Here is a 13,346-nt window from a genome sequence, read left to right as displayed (position 1 = left end):
CATGACTGTTAGGTTAATTGGCCTTTCCAAATTGCCCCTAGGTGGAACGTTAGCTGGAGATGGGCACCAGCAACCCTCCCGACCCCACTAAGGGACAAGGGTGTAAAGAAAATGGATGGATGGATGGATGTAAACCAGTTCACTGCAGTTAGATCAAAACTGCAGTTTGAGTTGTTTTTTGGGTGTTGTTGCTGTCCTGTTGTCAAGTCTTATCAAGTTGCAGACAGACGATCACAAGTCTGTTTGTAACCAGATGGTAGACTTGTTTGTGAAGATCATCTGGGGAAGAAAATCTCCCCAGGAAATTTTCTTTGATTTTCCCCTGATGTCAGCTGTGCCTCTGTTTAATGCAAATATGAAAACCTCAACCAATCAGAATCTTACATAACATCGTCATGTGAGCTTTCCAAACCGTTTAAAGGCCAGCACAGTGTCTGTAAACATCTGACTTTAAAAAACAAGACGCCAGAATATTACGGACATGTTGAGTCATTGTTTCTCTGAGGCAACAAAACCATGCAGCGTCTGTAATTTATGTCCTGGATTACAACACATAGCAATTTTCATGAAGCCATTTCGTGACTCATGGATACAAGCACCACCTCAACCACTGGAATTCCATGTACTCTATCCTTTCTTATCTTGAAGAGTGTCCTCGGCTTAGTATCGCCTCTCTTTTTTTTTTTTTTGTACTTCGTGGAATTTCATATTGAGTCCCTTGTCACTGACTACCTCTAGAAACAAAAGAATAAATTGCAGCAATGCTTCTGTTGCAATCACTTCATTGGAATTTTCTTTTTTTCCCTCTTTTTTGGAAATAAAATTTATTTTAGCTTCCCCACATGTTTCCAATCTCTCTCTCTCTTTCTCTCAATCTCATTTTTTTTATTTTATTTCATTTTATTTTATGTTGCCATCACTCCATGCCTCTGTTTGTGTCTGCCTGTCAGTGTGAAGGGCAACACTGACCACGCTGAGGAGGAGTCTGCTGCTGCTTGGCTTCCAGTATATCAACCTACAGTGTGTATCTGCCTGGCCACCGCCTTCTTTCGGCTCCCTCCTCTTCCTCCTCCTCCCCCTCCTCCCCTCGTTCATCCTCCTCAGCCACTACTGCAGCAGCAGAGCCCGGTGTCTCCTGGATGGATCCATGAAGAAAGACCCCCCCTCCACACGGCCTGTCCCCTCCCGCGCCACGATGATGGGCCCCCAGCGATTAACAGCGTCGTTGTGATGATGATATTGGGTTATTTCAGCAATCAAATATGAATCATGCATTTGATATTTCTCGCCACTTCGCTCGTCTGCGTCCTCTCGCCTTGGCTCCATCCATCACTGGCTTCATCCGGTGCGTATTGCAACAGCTCGCTGTTGTTTTAAAAAGAAAATATATATATATATATATTTTTTTGACACTCAACTCCTTGGATGAGATGTATATATATTTTTAAAAATGTTTAGAGAAAATTTGCGCTTAATCGTGCGCCGTGCTCGTTCATCTCCCTAAAACAAATCACGGGGAATTTATTCTGTTTAATATGCGGCGTCTCCAACGTGATGGTGCATGAAAAACAGCATGACAACAGCATCTTTTGTTCCGACACTAAAAAGCGCCCAACTCTATTAAATTTGTTTCCCCACATAAGAAACAGCAGCCACAGGAAATCAATTTGAGACTCTTTTGTTTGGATAAACCTTTTAATTTGGTTATACGCCCGTTAAAAGCAGTCGAGTATGAAGCAATTTTGTTTCTGTTTGAAATCACCACATTCAACTGAAAATGTCATGGAGCTGAGCCCTTCCATGAACAATGCCATGCTTTTCTTCAGAAAACGGCAGCTTTGTGCTTTAGATAAGTCAGATGTGTTATTTCCGTTCAAATCCAGCTTCCCAAGGAGTAGAGGACAAGGTTGAGAGGGACGCAGCGTCAGCACTGCTGAAGCAACAGGCGACTGCAGCACCTGCCACAGACAACACAACACACCATGCAGCAGAGCACGCCATCACCTACCCCTCACGGCTGATCTACTACCTGAATGAGGACTCCGAGAGCACCCACCATGACCTCAACACCCATGCCAAGAACCAGGCCGCGGCTGACCAGGTAAGCTCACTCTGAGACGGGTTTGTGTTGAAAAACCAATGAGATCCATCCTGCTGCACTGTGCCTCGCGAGTGTAACAGAGAAGTGCATAATCAGAGCTCCTATAATGTCTAGCTTCCCTCTGGGCGTAATAAAATTTTGCGGAATGGAACTGACTTGTTCCATTAATCTGCTTTGGGTGTTGAAATCGACTTCTCTTTTTAATGTACAGCTTTAATATTTTTGTGTCATCTTCAGACAGTCCACCTCGCCCAGGCCAGCTTCCAGTTAGAGGCATTCGGTTCCAGATTTGTTCTGGATCTAACGTTGAACAAGTAAGCACATGCAACTCCTTTTGTTCCTTTTTGATCTTTCTACAATAAGCTGTGATTATTGCTAGGAGTGACCTCACTTCTGACAATGATAGCTCAGTCTTTTTTGAGTGGATTTCTTTGAAGTTATTATCAGTAATTGTTCCCTTACCTGTAGTCAAAGGATGCCACATTAGCTCCAGGTCGACTGGGCCCCCTGCCAAATTGAACCCAAATTTCACACCTGCACAGAGGTTCTGGCATTTATGGGGCGCTGGACAAGTCAATCCATCAACCCATCATAACGCAGGAATTTATCTGAGATTCTGGGATAGATTTTATTGAAAGCAATACAATCTCCCTATTTTCAGCATCGAAGTGAGGGGCCAAACTACCCATTGACTGCTCTTGCATAAAAGCAATAAAACACTTGTTGAAGGCCCAAGTGACAGAAAAAGTTTTACTTTTTTTATCTGGTGTTTGTCATCCCTGCTGTGAATTGTCACCCTGGGAAACAGTCTATATGACCCATGTATCATTGCAGTTTCATTCCTTTTTGCTTCAATTTCATAACTGTGAACAAACCATTTTGCGCCCATACTCTTGAGCAATTGCATGGGCAATTATTATTTACTCTGGTCAGGGTCCCATAGTTGTTAGGAAATTATCCCGGTCGACTCATGATCGGCTTATCAAAACACTTTACCATCTCCAAAAATGTAATCAAAGTATAACATGGAAGTTGTTTAAATTAGAGAGCAGCTAGCTAAACAGTAATTTCTTGTGAAAGTATAGCGGCTTCATACCTGATAATGTAGCAAATATCTTTCATGGATAGAAAGTATTTTAGTTTCTTATCATAAATTACTAAAGTAGCTGCCATAAATAATCATCTTGGTTTCTTCATTTAGCTTAAGCCCCAATTTGCTGCTCCTGGAACCTGAAGCTCAGGGCTATTACGAGACAGGCCAACACCTTGTCGGACTTTAAACAAGTCCAACAACAAAAATATCCTAGTAATTTAATCTAACACTATTTTTATGGACTTTTTGAACAATATAGATTTTTCTTGGGTGTTTATTTACACAGAAGCCAGTGATATGGGAAATGGAAGTAGATGGAGGCAGTGCACCACCAATAACCTTCCTGAGTGAAACATGTTTGAAGAATGATACATGTAAGTTAGAGTAAATAGCCAGTGGAAAAGTAAGACAGTATCAGTGTTAGAGTATTCACCTAAACCTTCATGATGTTTTGGCTCTTCACTTAAATGCCAGACAGCTTGATTGGAAACCCTTTACGTGTCGTGTTCTCAGTATGTGTTTTACGCAAAAAAAAAAGATCATTGATGTTGCTACCTCCATTTACTGTGTAATCACTCAGTGCAAATGTAAAGACACTTTAAAGCTTACAAAAGTAGCTTTCTCATAAACCTCTGCCAGGTTTTGATCTGGAGTTGTTTTCAGAACATGGAAGTCAGTTTTGTTTGTGCCCCATCTCATACTTACTCTAAGCTTCAGCCTCCACACTGTAAAACATTTGAAGGTGTTTTAATTTGAAAATAAAGTTCACATACTGCCTTGAGAAAGCAAATAAAGTCAAGAGGGAAACTGTTTTTGTTTTAACTCAGAAACTAAAGTTCGTTTAGTTGATTTAACACTAAGAGACAAGTTGTCTAAACACTTTTTTTTAAAGTTAGTGGATAGCTCATTAATCTTAAATCGTAACTTGTTCTATCTTAGCACTGTAATATAAGTCAAGTAATTATTTCACATAGATGCTCTTCACCACGCTAAACAAGTACACATTTATATATTACCATAGTTTAAATGACTACTTACTTTATATTTACAGAATTTAAAATCTTCATACAACTTGCATGAACAAAATAGCTGCATGCACTTTATTACAGTCACTTTGGTGCATTTCTCAAATCATTTCTGACATTTGCAAAACAGTATGTGCATTTCTCCAAACAATTCAGTAAAACAGCATGAGTTACCTGCAAAATCCAATTTCCTCCTCAAAATTCTCAGTTCATCTCTCAAAATTAAAAATCTGTGTCAGTAAACATGTCAGCGCCTCAGAATGACAAGGCCATGTTTCATCGTGTTTGGATGAGGCAGTCAAATGGATTAGTCATTTTGTCAATATAGCAGTGACTCTGGAGGGATGTTCTACTGTAAACTATGGCCAAAGTTTAGATGATAACCAGTGTAAACTGTGATTGAGGGAGACCAATGGAAAAATTTGATTTTGTGATTTTTCTGTAATTTGTTGAAAGACCGTGTCATTGTGATACAGAAAGGAAAACACAGCTCCACAGAAAACAAAGAAAAAAAATGCAAAAATAGAAATAGCAACAGAAACAATAGAAAACTTTATATATAGTGATTGAGGAATTACAGTGCAGTCTTCCCTTACTTTTCATCTCCATGCTTAAAAGAATTCTCAATGGGGCTGGGGAATGACAGGAGGAACTCCATCAGCATCCTGTTGCGGGTTGCAAATTATAACCTGAAGATGTTGGAGTGATGGAAACTGGTGGATGTCCTCAGCTCCTTCTGCCTCTTCCTTTGTTTTGCCTCCTCGCTCCTCTTCATCTTCTTCTCTCTGACTGTTGACCTTGTCCTAGTCCATGTCCTTTCATTATCAGAAATGTTACATTTTTCTGGCTATACACACTATATATTTGCCAGTTCATAGTTAATCAGAGATACATTTGAGCTATTTCAGAAACTTGGTTGATCTAATGCTTCATACATTTATCTTTGTTGGAGAAACTCAGCAGCAGTTTACCAGTTCAGGACACATTTGGGGGAAAAAAATCTAACGGAAATGTATAGAAATATGCTTGACATTATAATAACTTATTCAGGCATTTTGCATGTTAAGACATACAATGAAATGATGCTTCCATGTTGCGGACGTCAGGACAATTCAACAGAGACCGATACATTTTGATCAATCAACATGACAAAAACAATTGAAAATCTAGGAAAAACATATTACAGGAATCATTTTACATTTTAAATAAAATAATAATAATAATTCCAACAAAATGAGTAATCAGTGTTTGTTTAATGTTCACTGATATAACTTGAGTAAAAGCAAGTTCAGAATCAAAATCTGCATGGTTTCTTTGACTTAATGGGTTGATAGCTGACACAACTAAATGTGGCTGAAATGTTTTACAGTGCAGGACCAACGCAGAAGTAGGATGACCCATCAGAACCACTGTGACCTCTTTTATGGAAGACACATTAGGTGAAACATAAAAAAAAGTCTTTAATTATTCAAAATGTTTTTAGCTGTTCAGACTTTGCTGAAATGGCATTTGAGTCGTATAAGAGTGCAGAAAGTCTATATTGCTATCGGTGCTGGAGCTAAAAATGCAGCCACATTAATTCTACATACAAAATATAATTGAAACTGCAAAGACATTAGAAAGAAAATAACTAGGTCTGCTTGGTAACATGTTTTCTAGGAAACGCTGAACTAAAATAAAATGAAAGCAAATTTAACAAAAAGATTATGGAGTTTTAGAATTTTTTTTTTAGCTTGTTTGCTGAAGCTTGAGTTTTCTAGCTGAAGCAAACAAGAAAACAATTCTGATTTTAATCAGTAGTTAAGAGCAAATTGCATGTATTATATATCATATAGTAGCATTATTAGACTGATTAATGCAGCATTAGTTTCAGATAATGCAGTCAGGGATGATGTAATTTAAAACTTCAGCCTGGTTCTTAATGGTTACAAATCATTTTTGCTCAGCTGCCAGTCTGCAGATGGAGACATCTTTATAGCTATGCACTGAAATGAGCAGAGAGACAATGGGTTTGTGGTTTGCCATCCTTGTGTTCTTTAAACAGCTTTATGTCACGGATTCCTACCAAAAAGCTAGTCTAAAGGTTTCACTTGCTTTCATATCTTAATGGAGTTTAAATAATTTGTTCTGATGTAAAATATAGTCATTCAGTAAACATGTCAGACAAAATTGTGGCTGTTTTACTAATATAAGAAGTCACTATCACATTATTAAGAAAGAGGAAGAAAGAAAAAAGAAAGAAAGGGAAAGAAGAAAGTAAAGAAAAAAGAATGGAAGATGAAAAGGGAGAGAGAGAGAGAGATAGAGAAAAATAGAGAGGGATAACCAGGAAAAGACTGAAACAAAACAATTCCATAAATTATTACTAAACATAAATTATGCAGATGTTAAATATTTAAATCCTTGCCAACCTAAATCTATTTAATACCAATAAAAAGCTACAGCAGTAAAAAAAAAAAAAAAAAGATGTGTGAAATTGCTATTCTACAATGTGGAATAAAAAAAAAAGTGTTTATTCCAAAATCTTTTTTACATTTTTGAATAAGACCTGGTATGAAGTGAACTGAATGCGCACCACATTGCCCTTTTTTGGGAGAAATAATGCTAGCTTTTTCTTTTACATGGTAAATGATAGCACTATTTCATAATCTTGACATCAAAGATAGAATATCTTGAAAAGATTTTGGAATAAACAGCCAGATTTGCATTTTTTTTCTTCTTAAAAGTAAGCTGGGTAAAAGTAAGTGGGGATTTCCTTTGCAGGAATAAAAAAAAACTTAAAAAAAAAAAATCACCTTAAAGACTTACGGGGTTTTCCATAACTTGTAAGCGAATGTAGTCTGAACTCATAAAACTTTAGTTCACCAGTCTTCTCTCTTTTGGACCACAGAGCAATGAGGTACTTTCTGATTTACTTTCCTGTGGGATTGGCTTGAATGAAAGCAGCAGATTAGACTTTTCTACAAACGCATGAATGGTGGGGCTAACTGGAAGGAATGAACCTTTAAGTAGGAATACAAGCAAAGAAAACTTATCATTTGAATGAGGATTTTTTTTTTTCAATGGCACCAGTGACATGTATTCAATAGTAGCTAGACAGAAAGCAAGGGAAGTCAAGCAGCCGGATGGGAATCAAACCAGAGGCTCTACCACTGAGTCTCTTGGCGTCCCCATATATGTGGAGATTTTAAACATCAGAAATTTTTTTTAATGAACCTACTTCAAAGAACTGACGCCTTTTCTGATTTGACGGATGTGTTTTTTGTATGTGTACGCATTCTATATTACCAATTTTCAGCAAACATATAAAGAATTGAAAAAAACATTTCATAACACATTGTTCTGTAGGTGACAAGCTACATCTAAAATAAATTTAGCTGATTTTACAGAAAACCCTAGCTGGTAACAGTAATGTGCCGGGATAAAATTACAAAGTGCAGAATTCAGCGGTTTTTGGCAGCAGTTTTAGAAATCTGCCTGACTTTGTGTTTTTGAAGGTCAAACTAAATACAGCTTGTATGTCTTACAGAAAAATCACTCTGAAATTACAACCTAATGAACTTAATTTGCACTACCAGTGCATGTTGTTCAATGTTAAGGAATCAAACAGAGAGCTGTGTGACCTTGATTGCCAGCTGTTTGCATGTTGGTTATCAATGATGGCCTTTTTTTTTTTTTTTTTTTGGTGTAAGAGCAGCGGTTTGAAGTCTTTGTCTTGTGTTGTAGCTGCACCGGTGCTGCGCTAAATATAGCTGGATCTGCAAAGTGCTGCTGTTTGCTGGTTTCTCTGCTCATCTCTCGGTGAACCTGGGACTGGAAGCTGGGGGGGAATTTAATTCAAACTGAATTGTTTCAGAGGATCAGGATCCTGTTTTACCTCGAGGGGCTTTAGGGTCTGCAGAGTATTTGAGTGTCTGTGACCTTTCCTTAGAGCGTCTCCTTCATTAGGGGACAGATTGCAGCGTTACATGAACAGCATGGGAGCATTATGTGCTGCAGCGGGGCTTGATTTGATCTGGCGCCAGACGTGAGAACCTCCCGTAGTTTCCTGGACCTTTCTCTCTGGCTTTTCCCTGCTGCTGCTGCTGCAGTGTAGCATTCTGTCTGCTCGCTCAGGGACCTCTGAGCAGGACTCCCCGTTTGTATCCTTTTTGCACAAGTCAAGCAGACATGCTCCTCAAGGTGCCCGTGTTGCTTTGCTCAGTCCCTTTACGCCCTGCACTCACGCTCCAACACGCAAACACCAAGACACCGTGGCATGGCCCACTCACTCGTCTCGTCCTGCTTCATCTGCCGAGCTAAAAATAGCCCCTTCGCTGAGGAATACCTCAGAGATGCTGCTCCTGCTCTGACTTTTCTCTACGAAAGGGTGCAGTTTCTGCTCACATGCTTCTTAGCCTCACTCGAACATGTCAGAGCTTTTCTTTTTCTTTTTTTTTTCTTCATGCACGCATGTTCACAGAGAGGGGGTGGGGGATGTTGTTGATTTGCAAGGTTAAATCCAGGAGGAAAGAGGAAAAAGAAAAAAAGCGCGGTTATGGCAGATTCTGCAGTCTTTTGAAGTCAGCTAACAGATTGAGTGTGTGTAACGGTGAGGGATGCTGACTCAGACAGCAGCAACTGACAGCAGGACTGTTGTGTTCAAGGTGAAAACTGGAGCCTGGTGATCATTTATCACATCAGGGCTTGTTTGCAGCTTTCATTTTGTTTTACTGGTTTCTCTTCTTGTCTCTATAAGCTGTTGGATGCAGTTGTACATAATTGTTTTCAGTGTTCTGTTTGTATTTTTTTATTTATTTATTTGCTTGGGTTGAGTGGGGCAGAGTTAAGTCATGAATCATACCCCTTCACTCTTTTCAACTGGGAATGTTTGAGTAGCCTCTTGCTCGTTTGCCAAGCAAAGCAGCCACAAAATGTGAGTCAGAGAAAACAGAAAACACGTTTTTCTACCGGGACTGAGTCACATTCTCCTGACATAAAGGACATGTTGATATATTTTCAGTGAGGCTCTCTCAAAAGGTTATAACCAGGTATTCTCTCAGCAGATAAGACTTCTGATGTAGTATGAATTCAGATTAGCTGGATTTAGAGGTTGACGCTAAGCTCCAACTGTATTAAGACAACTTTAAATGTTTCAAAAAGGATGCTAAAAAGCAGTTGATTTAGAGAAGATTATTTTGCCAATTTCTAAACAAAAAAGAGGTTGATTAAATACACAGGAAATGGAGGCTGGAGGGGGTGCTGCACCAAAGATCTTCCTGTCTAAAACACAAATTGAGAATGACATACACAAAAGGATTCTGGTCACAGTAACTGTCTAATATGAGTATAAGCTTTGCAAAAATAACATGATAGCAGCTTAGCTAAATGCTATTATGTTGATAATTACATGGCTTTTCTGTTAGGTAGTTACCCTGTTTTGATCCTAATATTGAATGTAAACAACCATCATCTTCTGATTAGTTGGACCTGCAGGCTTGAGCTAATGGCTAATAAAAGAGCCGTTAACAAAGTGGACTTCTTCCATCTTCCACCACTTTAGTAGAAATATTTAAAGTCACCACTGCCTCCAACCTCTGTGTCCTGTGTAAATAATCATACAATTTGGTGTAAGAAGTCATCAAAAACAAACATGGCAACACTGTAAATGTTCATAAAATAGTGTTCACTGGAGGGATGTTCTGTTGTAAACTATGGCTAAAGTATTGTAAATTGTAATTGTGGGAGACCAATGGCAGGAGACTGGACAAGACTCACATTTATGCTTTTACTGTAATTTATTGGCAGACCATGTCATTGTGACACAGAAAATAAAAGACAGCACTGCAGAACTGAAAGAAATAAAACAAAAATACAAATACAGCAATCTGCTTAACGAAAACTGCACATGCTGTTGACCTTCCATTGTCAGACATTTGACATCATGTTGTGCTCTTGCCATTTACACTACCTACCTTTCAGTTCATGGTTCACTGAGCTATAAAACTGCTTGATCATTGGCTCAATAAAGAAACTCAGGATTCACCTGTGAGCAATTTTACCAATTCAAGACAGATTTAGACATTAAGCAATTAAAAATGTAGAAGAAATGTAGAGAACTGTTCATAAATACTTGCATGAATGTACAAACGCATTTGTAACTTGTTCACAGAAATTGATTTTTTGATGATTGAAGATGTGATATCAATTCTTTTCCAAGTTATGCACCAAAGTGACTGATAAGAAACTGTAAAATGTAGATGCCAAGGCAATCGTATTTTGCTTTAGAGATAGCCACTTCTTCTAAACTTTTAGCAGAACCCCATTTCATACATTGCGGCTGATCCTAGTTACTAATTCATTCATTTTAACAGTGACCTGCTGTCCTCCGATTACATTGAGATCCACTACGAAAACGGAAAACCCGTCTTGTCGAAGGTAATCATCTTCTTCCTCTGGCTCTCTCTCTGTTCTGCTATTTTCATTTTTTTTTTTTTTTTTTTTACAGATCAGAGGGCAATGATGACATTTATAGATTGGCTTTGTGTAAAATCAGAAAAACATTTAGTGAAAGAAAATAGTTAAAAATGGCATCAGCTCTGACGTGCAACGATGAGCTGTTTTATAGGAAAGCATTGAGACAGACAGATAGATAGATAGATAGATAGATAGATAGATAGATAGATAGATAGATAGATAGATAGATAGATAGATAGATAGATAGATAGATAGATAGATAGATAGATAGATAGATAGATAGATAGATAGATAGATAGATAGATAGATAGATAGATAGATAGATAGATAGATAGATAGATAGATAGATAGATAGATAGATAGATAGATAGATAGATAGATAGATAGATAGATAGATAGATAGATAGATAGATAGATAGATAGATAGATAGATAGATAGATAGATAGATTAGTGGAAGGGTTCAGTGCTTGGTTTCTGCTGCTGCTGATTCAGGCACAGAGCTGGCTGGGCTGGGCACACTCGGGCTGAATCAGCAGGGTTTCACTTCCCTGCAGCCTCCTGCTGGAGCTTTGGTCACATGATGGGGGAAGGAAAAAGCACTCTGCAGTATCAGTGCAGTCTGAGAGATAGATAAAGTAGTATGAGAGAAGGTAAGAAAAAGCTGCTGAAGGAAAGGAGGAGAGCTTCTGAACAGCTGAGTCTCAAGCAGAGCCAGGAGATGCCTTACAGAGTATTAAATTTACGCCTTAACGAGCACAGATTGAGACCCCCTGCAGCAATGCGCTGCAAGGAGGCCAAACTGACATCTGCAGCACAATCTGTTACACTTTTAGACCTGCGTGAACATTAGAGGGATCTCACAGTGAAGCTGCTTTATTTTGGTGATGCATTTGTACTGTTTTTCCTCCCTAGGGCGGGGAACACTGCTACTACCACGGCCAGGTGAGGGGGAGCAGCAACTCCCACGTGGCCTTATCTACCTGCAATGGGTTGCAGTAAGTGAACAGCAAAGTTGTGTGCTAAGAATAGCTCGTACAGCTCAATGCACTCTGCTCTCTCCTCATTATCGACTGGCCTCTCTCTTTTACTTTTTTCCATTCTCTCTGTCTGCCCTGGCAGCGGGATGTTTGACGATGGAGTCCATGCATATCTAATTGAGCCCTTACACCAGGCTCACTTAATTGTAAGTTATTGCATTTGCATAGAAGTCCTACAATGTGTCAGAGATCTCACAAATACCTCTTATTAGTGATTTGTAGTTGTAAACTGCTTAATAGCATCTTTCAGCGCCTTAGTTGGAAATTGAAATACAGTAAACAGTGTGACACTATTTAGTTTTGAATCTGCTTCGTTGTTGGAAACAGTTCCACAAAGGCTTTATTTATTTGGGGTGGAAGAAACTAATCTGCTGTCTATGGGCTCTATGCCCACAGGACTTCTTGACGTCTCTCATAGAGTTAAATACAAAACATTTAATTTGTACATAAAATAATGGGGAGAAAACTCATTTTCAAATTTTCTTAATTTTTTTATACTATTAGCAAATTTAAAATATTTGAATTTAATTTCACTTGAGCAATGCAATTGTAATCTCATGGAGAAAAATGTTCAATACTTGAGAGCAATATCAACATTCGTAACTTAGACTTTGAGAGAATTTATTATTATGTATAATTTAAAAAAATAATGTCAAATGAGGGGAAGTTTGGAGTGAAGAAAAACACATTCTTCAATTATTTTGGACTTTTATTGTTTCTTCACTAGTAATTTATGACATCCCAGAGTGTTAGCTAAACACAGCTGCAATCAATGCTGGACATTTTTGAAGAAATATTGTTGATGTTGGAGATGGGGCCCCCATGTCCAATTCTGAATAGGGCCCTCTAAAATGTTGGTTCACCCCTGCAAGAAAATCAACAAATAAATGGATGAATAAACAGAAATGCAATAATCCTGTAAGCAGCACGTTGTGCACAAAAATAAAAGATTATGTTTCCCTACGTTAAAGCATTTCTATGATTCACTGTAATCTTGTTTAATCTAAGACATCTGGCAATTTACTCGATTGTTTCTTATGAAAAATTCCCCTATTTCTGTTTTTATTCCCGTTGTTGACTTCCCACATTGTTCTGCTGTTATCAGCTTTCCACATTTATTTTTGCAATAGCTTCGAAGAAACACATTTTCCTGCCTGTCTGAGTTCCTATTGTGATGTTTTCTTCCATCCTGCAGGATACAGCTGCAAGGCCTCACAAAATAAAGAGAGCAGCCTCAATTCTATCCAACCATGGTTCAGAAGAACAGGGTAATGTTGTCATTTATCACCTTACATAAGCTTGTCCATCACTCCTCCACCCATGACCAGCACCACACCCTCAACACTGGCTCTCTGTTACTTAACACACTGGGGAAGATGAGAAATGACTTAGATTTGTTCTAGGAAAGTACCCCAGTAAAAGCCCATCCCAGCTGGCCTGAATGCACAACTTGAAGCCTACATGGTGGTAAATATCTCACATGTTTATGTTGAGTTGTCACTGTTTGCCTATGTGTGTTTGCAGTGTACGAGGACGGGGAGGAGGACCTCTTCTCCGAGCTAAATGAGTTATCCTGGCTGAGGCGCAGAAAAAAACGAGCAGTGAGTCCCTCTGAACCAATGGAACACTTTTA

At 38.6% G+C, this 13,346-nt stretch overlaps 1 protein-coding gene across 5 annotated transcripts in view; it reads left to right on the top strand.

The window, feature by feature from the left end:
- Positions 1-1,067: 1,067 nt before the first annotated feature.
- The window catches only part of adam23b (ADAM metallopeptidase domain 23b), a 28,732-nt gene continuing 16,453 nt past the window's right edge, over positions 1,068-13,346 (top strand). For 2 of the 5 annotated variants that reach the window (XM_008398678.3, XM_008398686.3), the window contains exons 1-8: positions 1,075-1,345; positions 1,884-2,101; positions 2,339-2,415; positions 10,573-10,636; positions 11,589-11,671; positions 11,796-11,859; positions 12,909-12,981; positions 13,238-13,314. In XM_008398678.3, the coding sequence (XP_008396900.1) occupies positions 1,270-1,345; positions 1,884-2,101; positions 2,339-2,415; positions 10,573-10,636; positions 11,589-11,671; positions 11,796-11,859; positions 12,909-12,981; positions 13,238-13,314 (732 nt within the window). In that variant the 5' untranslated portion in view covers positions 1,075-1,269. Of the gene's footprint in view, positions 1,346-1,883; positions 2,102-2,338; positions 2,416-10,572; positions 10,637-11,588; positions 11,672-11,795; positions 11,860-12,908; positions 12,982-13,237; positions 13,315-13,346 lie in introns of all 5 variants that reach the window. The other 3 variants (XM_008398670.3, XM_008398694.3, XM_017302330.2) reach the window with 2 other exon arrangements.

Source organism: Poecilia reticulata, chromosome 2 (genome assembly GCF_904066995.2).
Source record: "Poecilia reticulata chromosome 2, P_reticulata-male-v2, whole genome shotgun sequence".
In the NCBI taxonomy this organism is placed as follows: domain Eukaryota; kingdom Metazoa; phylum Chordata; class Actinopteri; order Cyprinodontiformes; family Poeciliidae; genus Poecilia; species Poecilia reticulata.
Note: the sequence above shows the minus strand (reverse complement) of the source record. Positions and strands in the feature narration are given on the sequence as shown.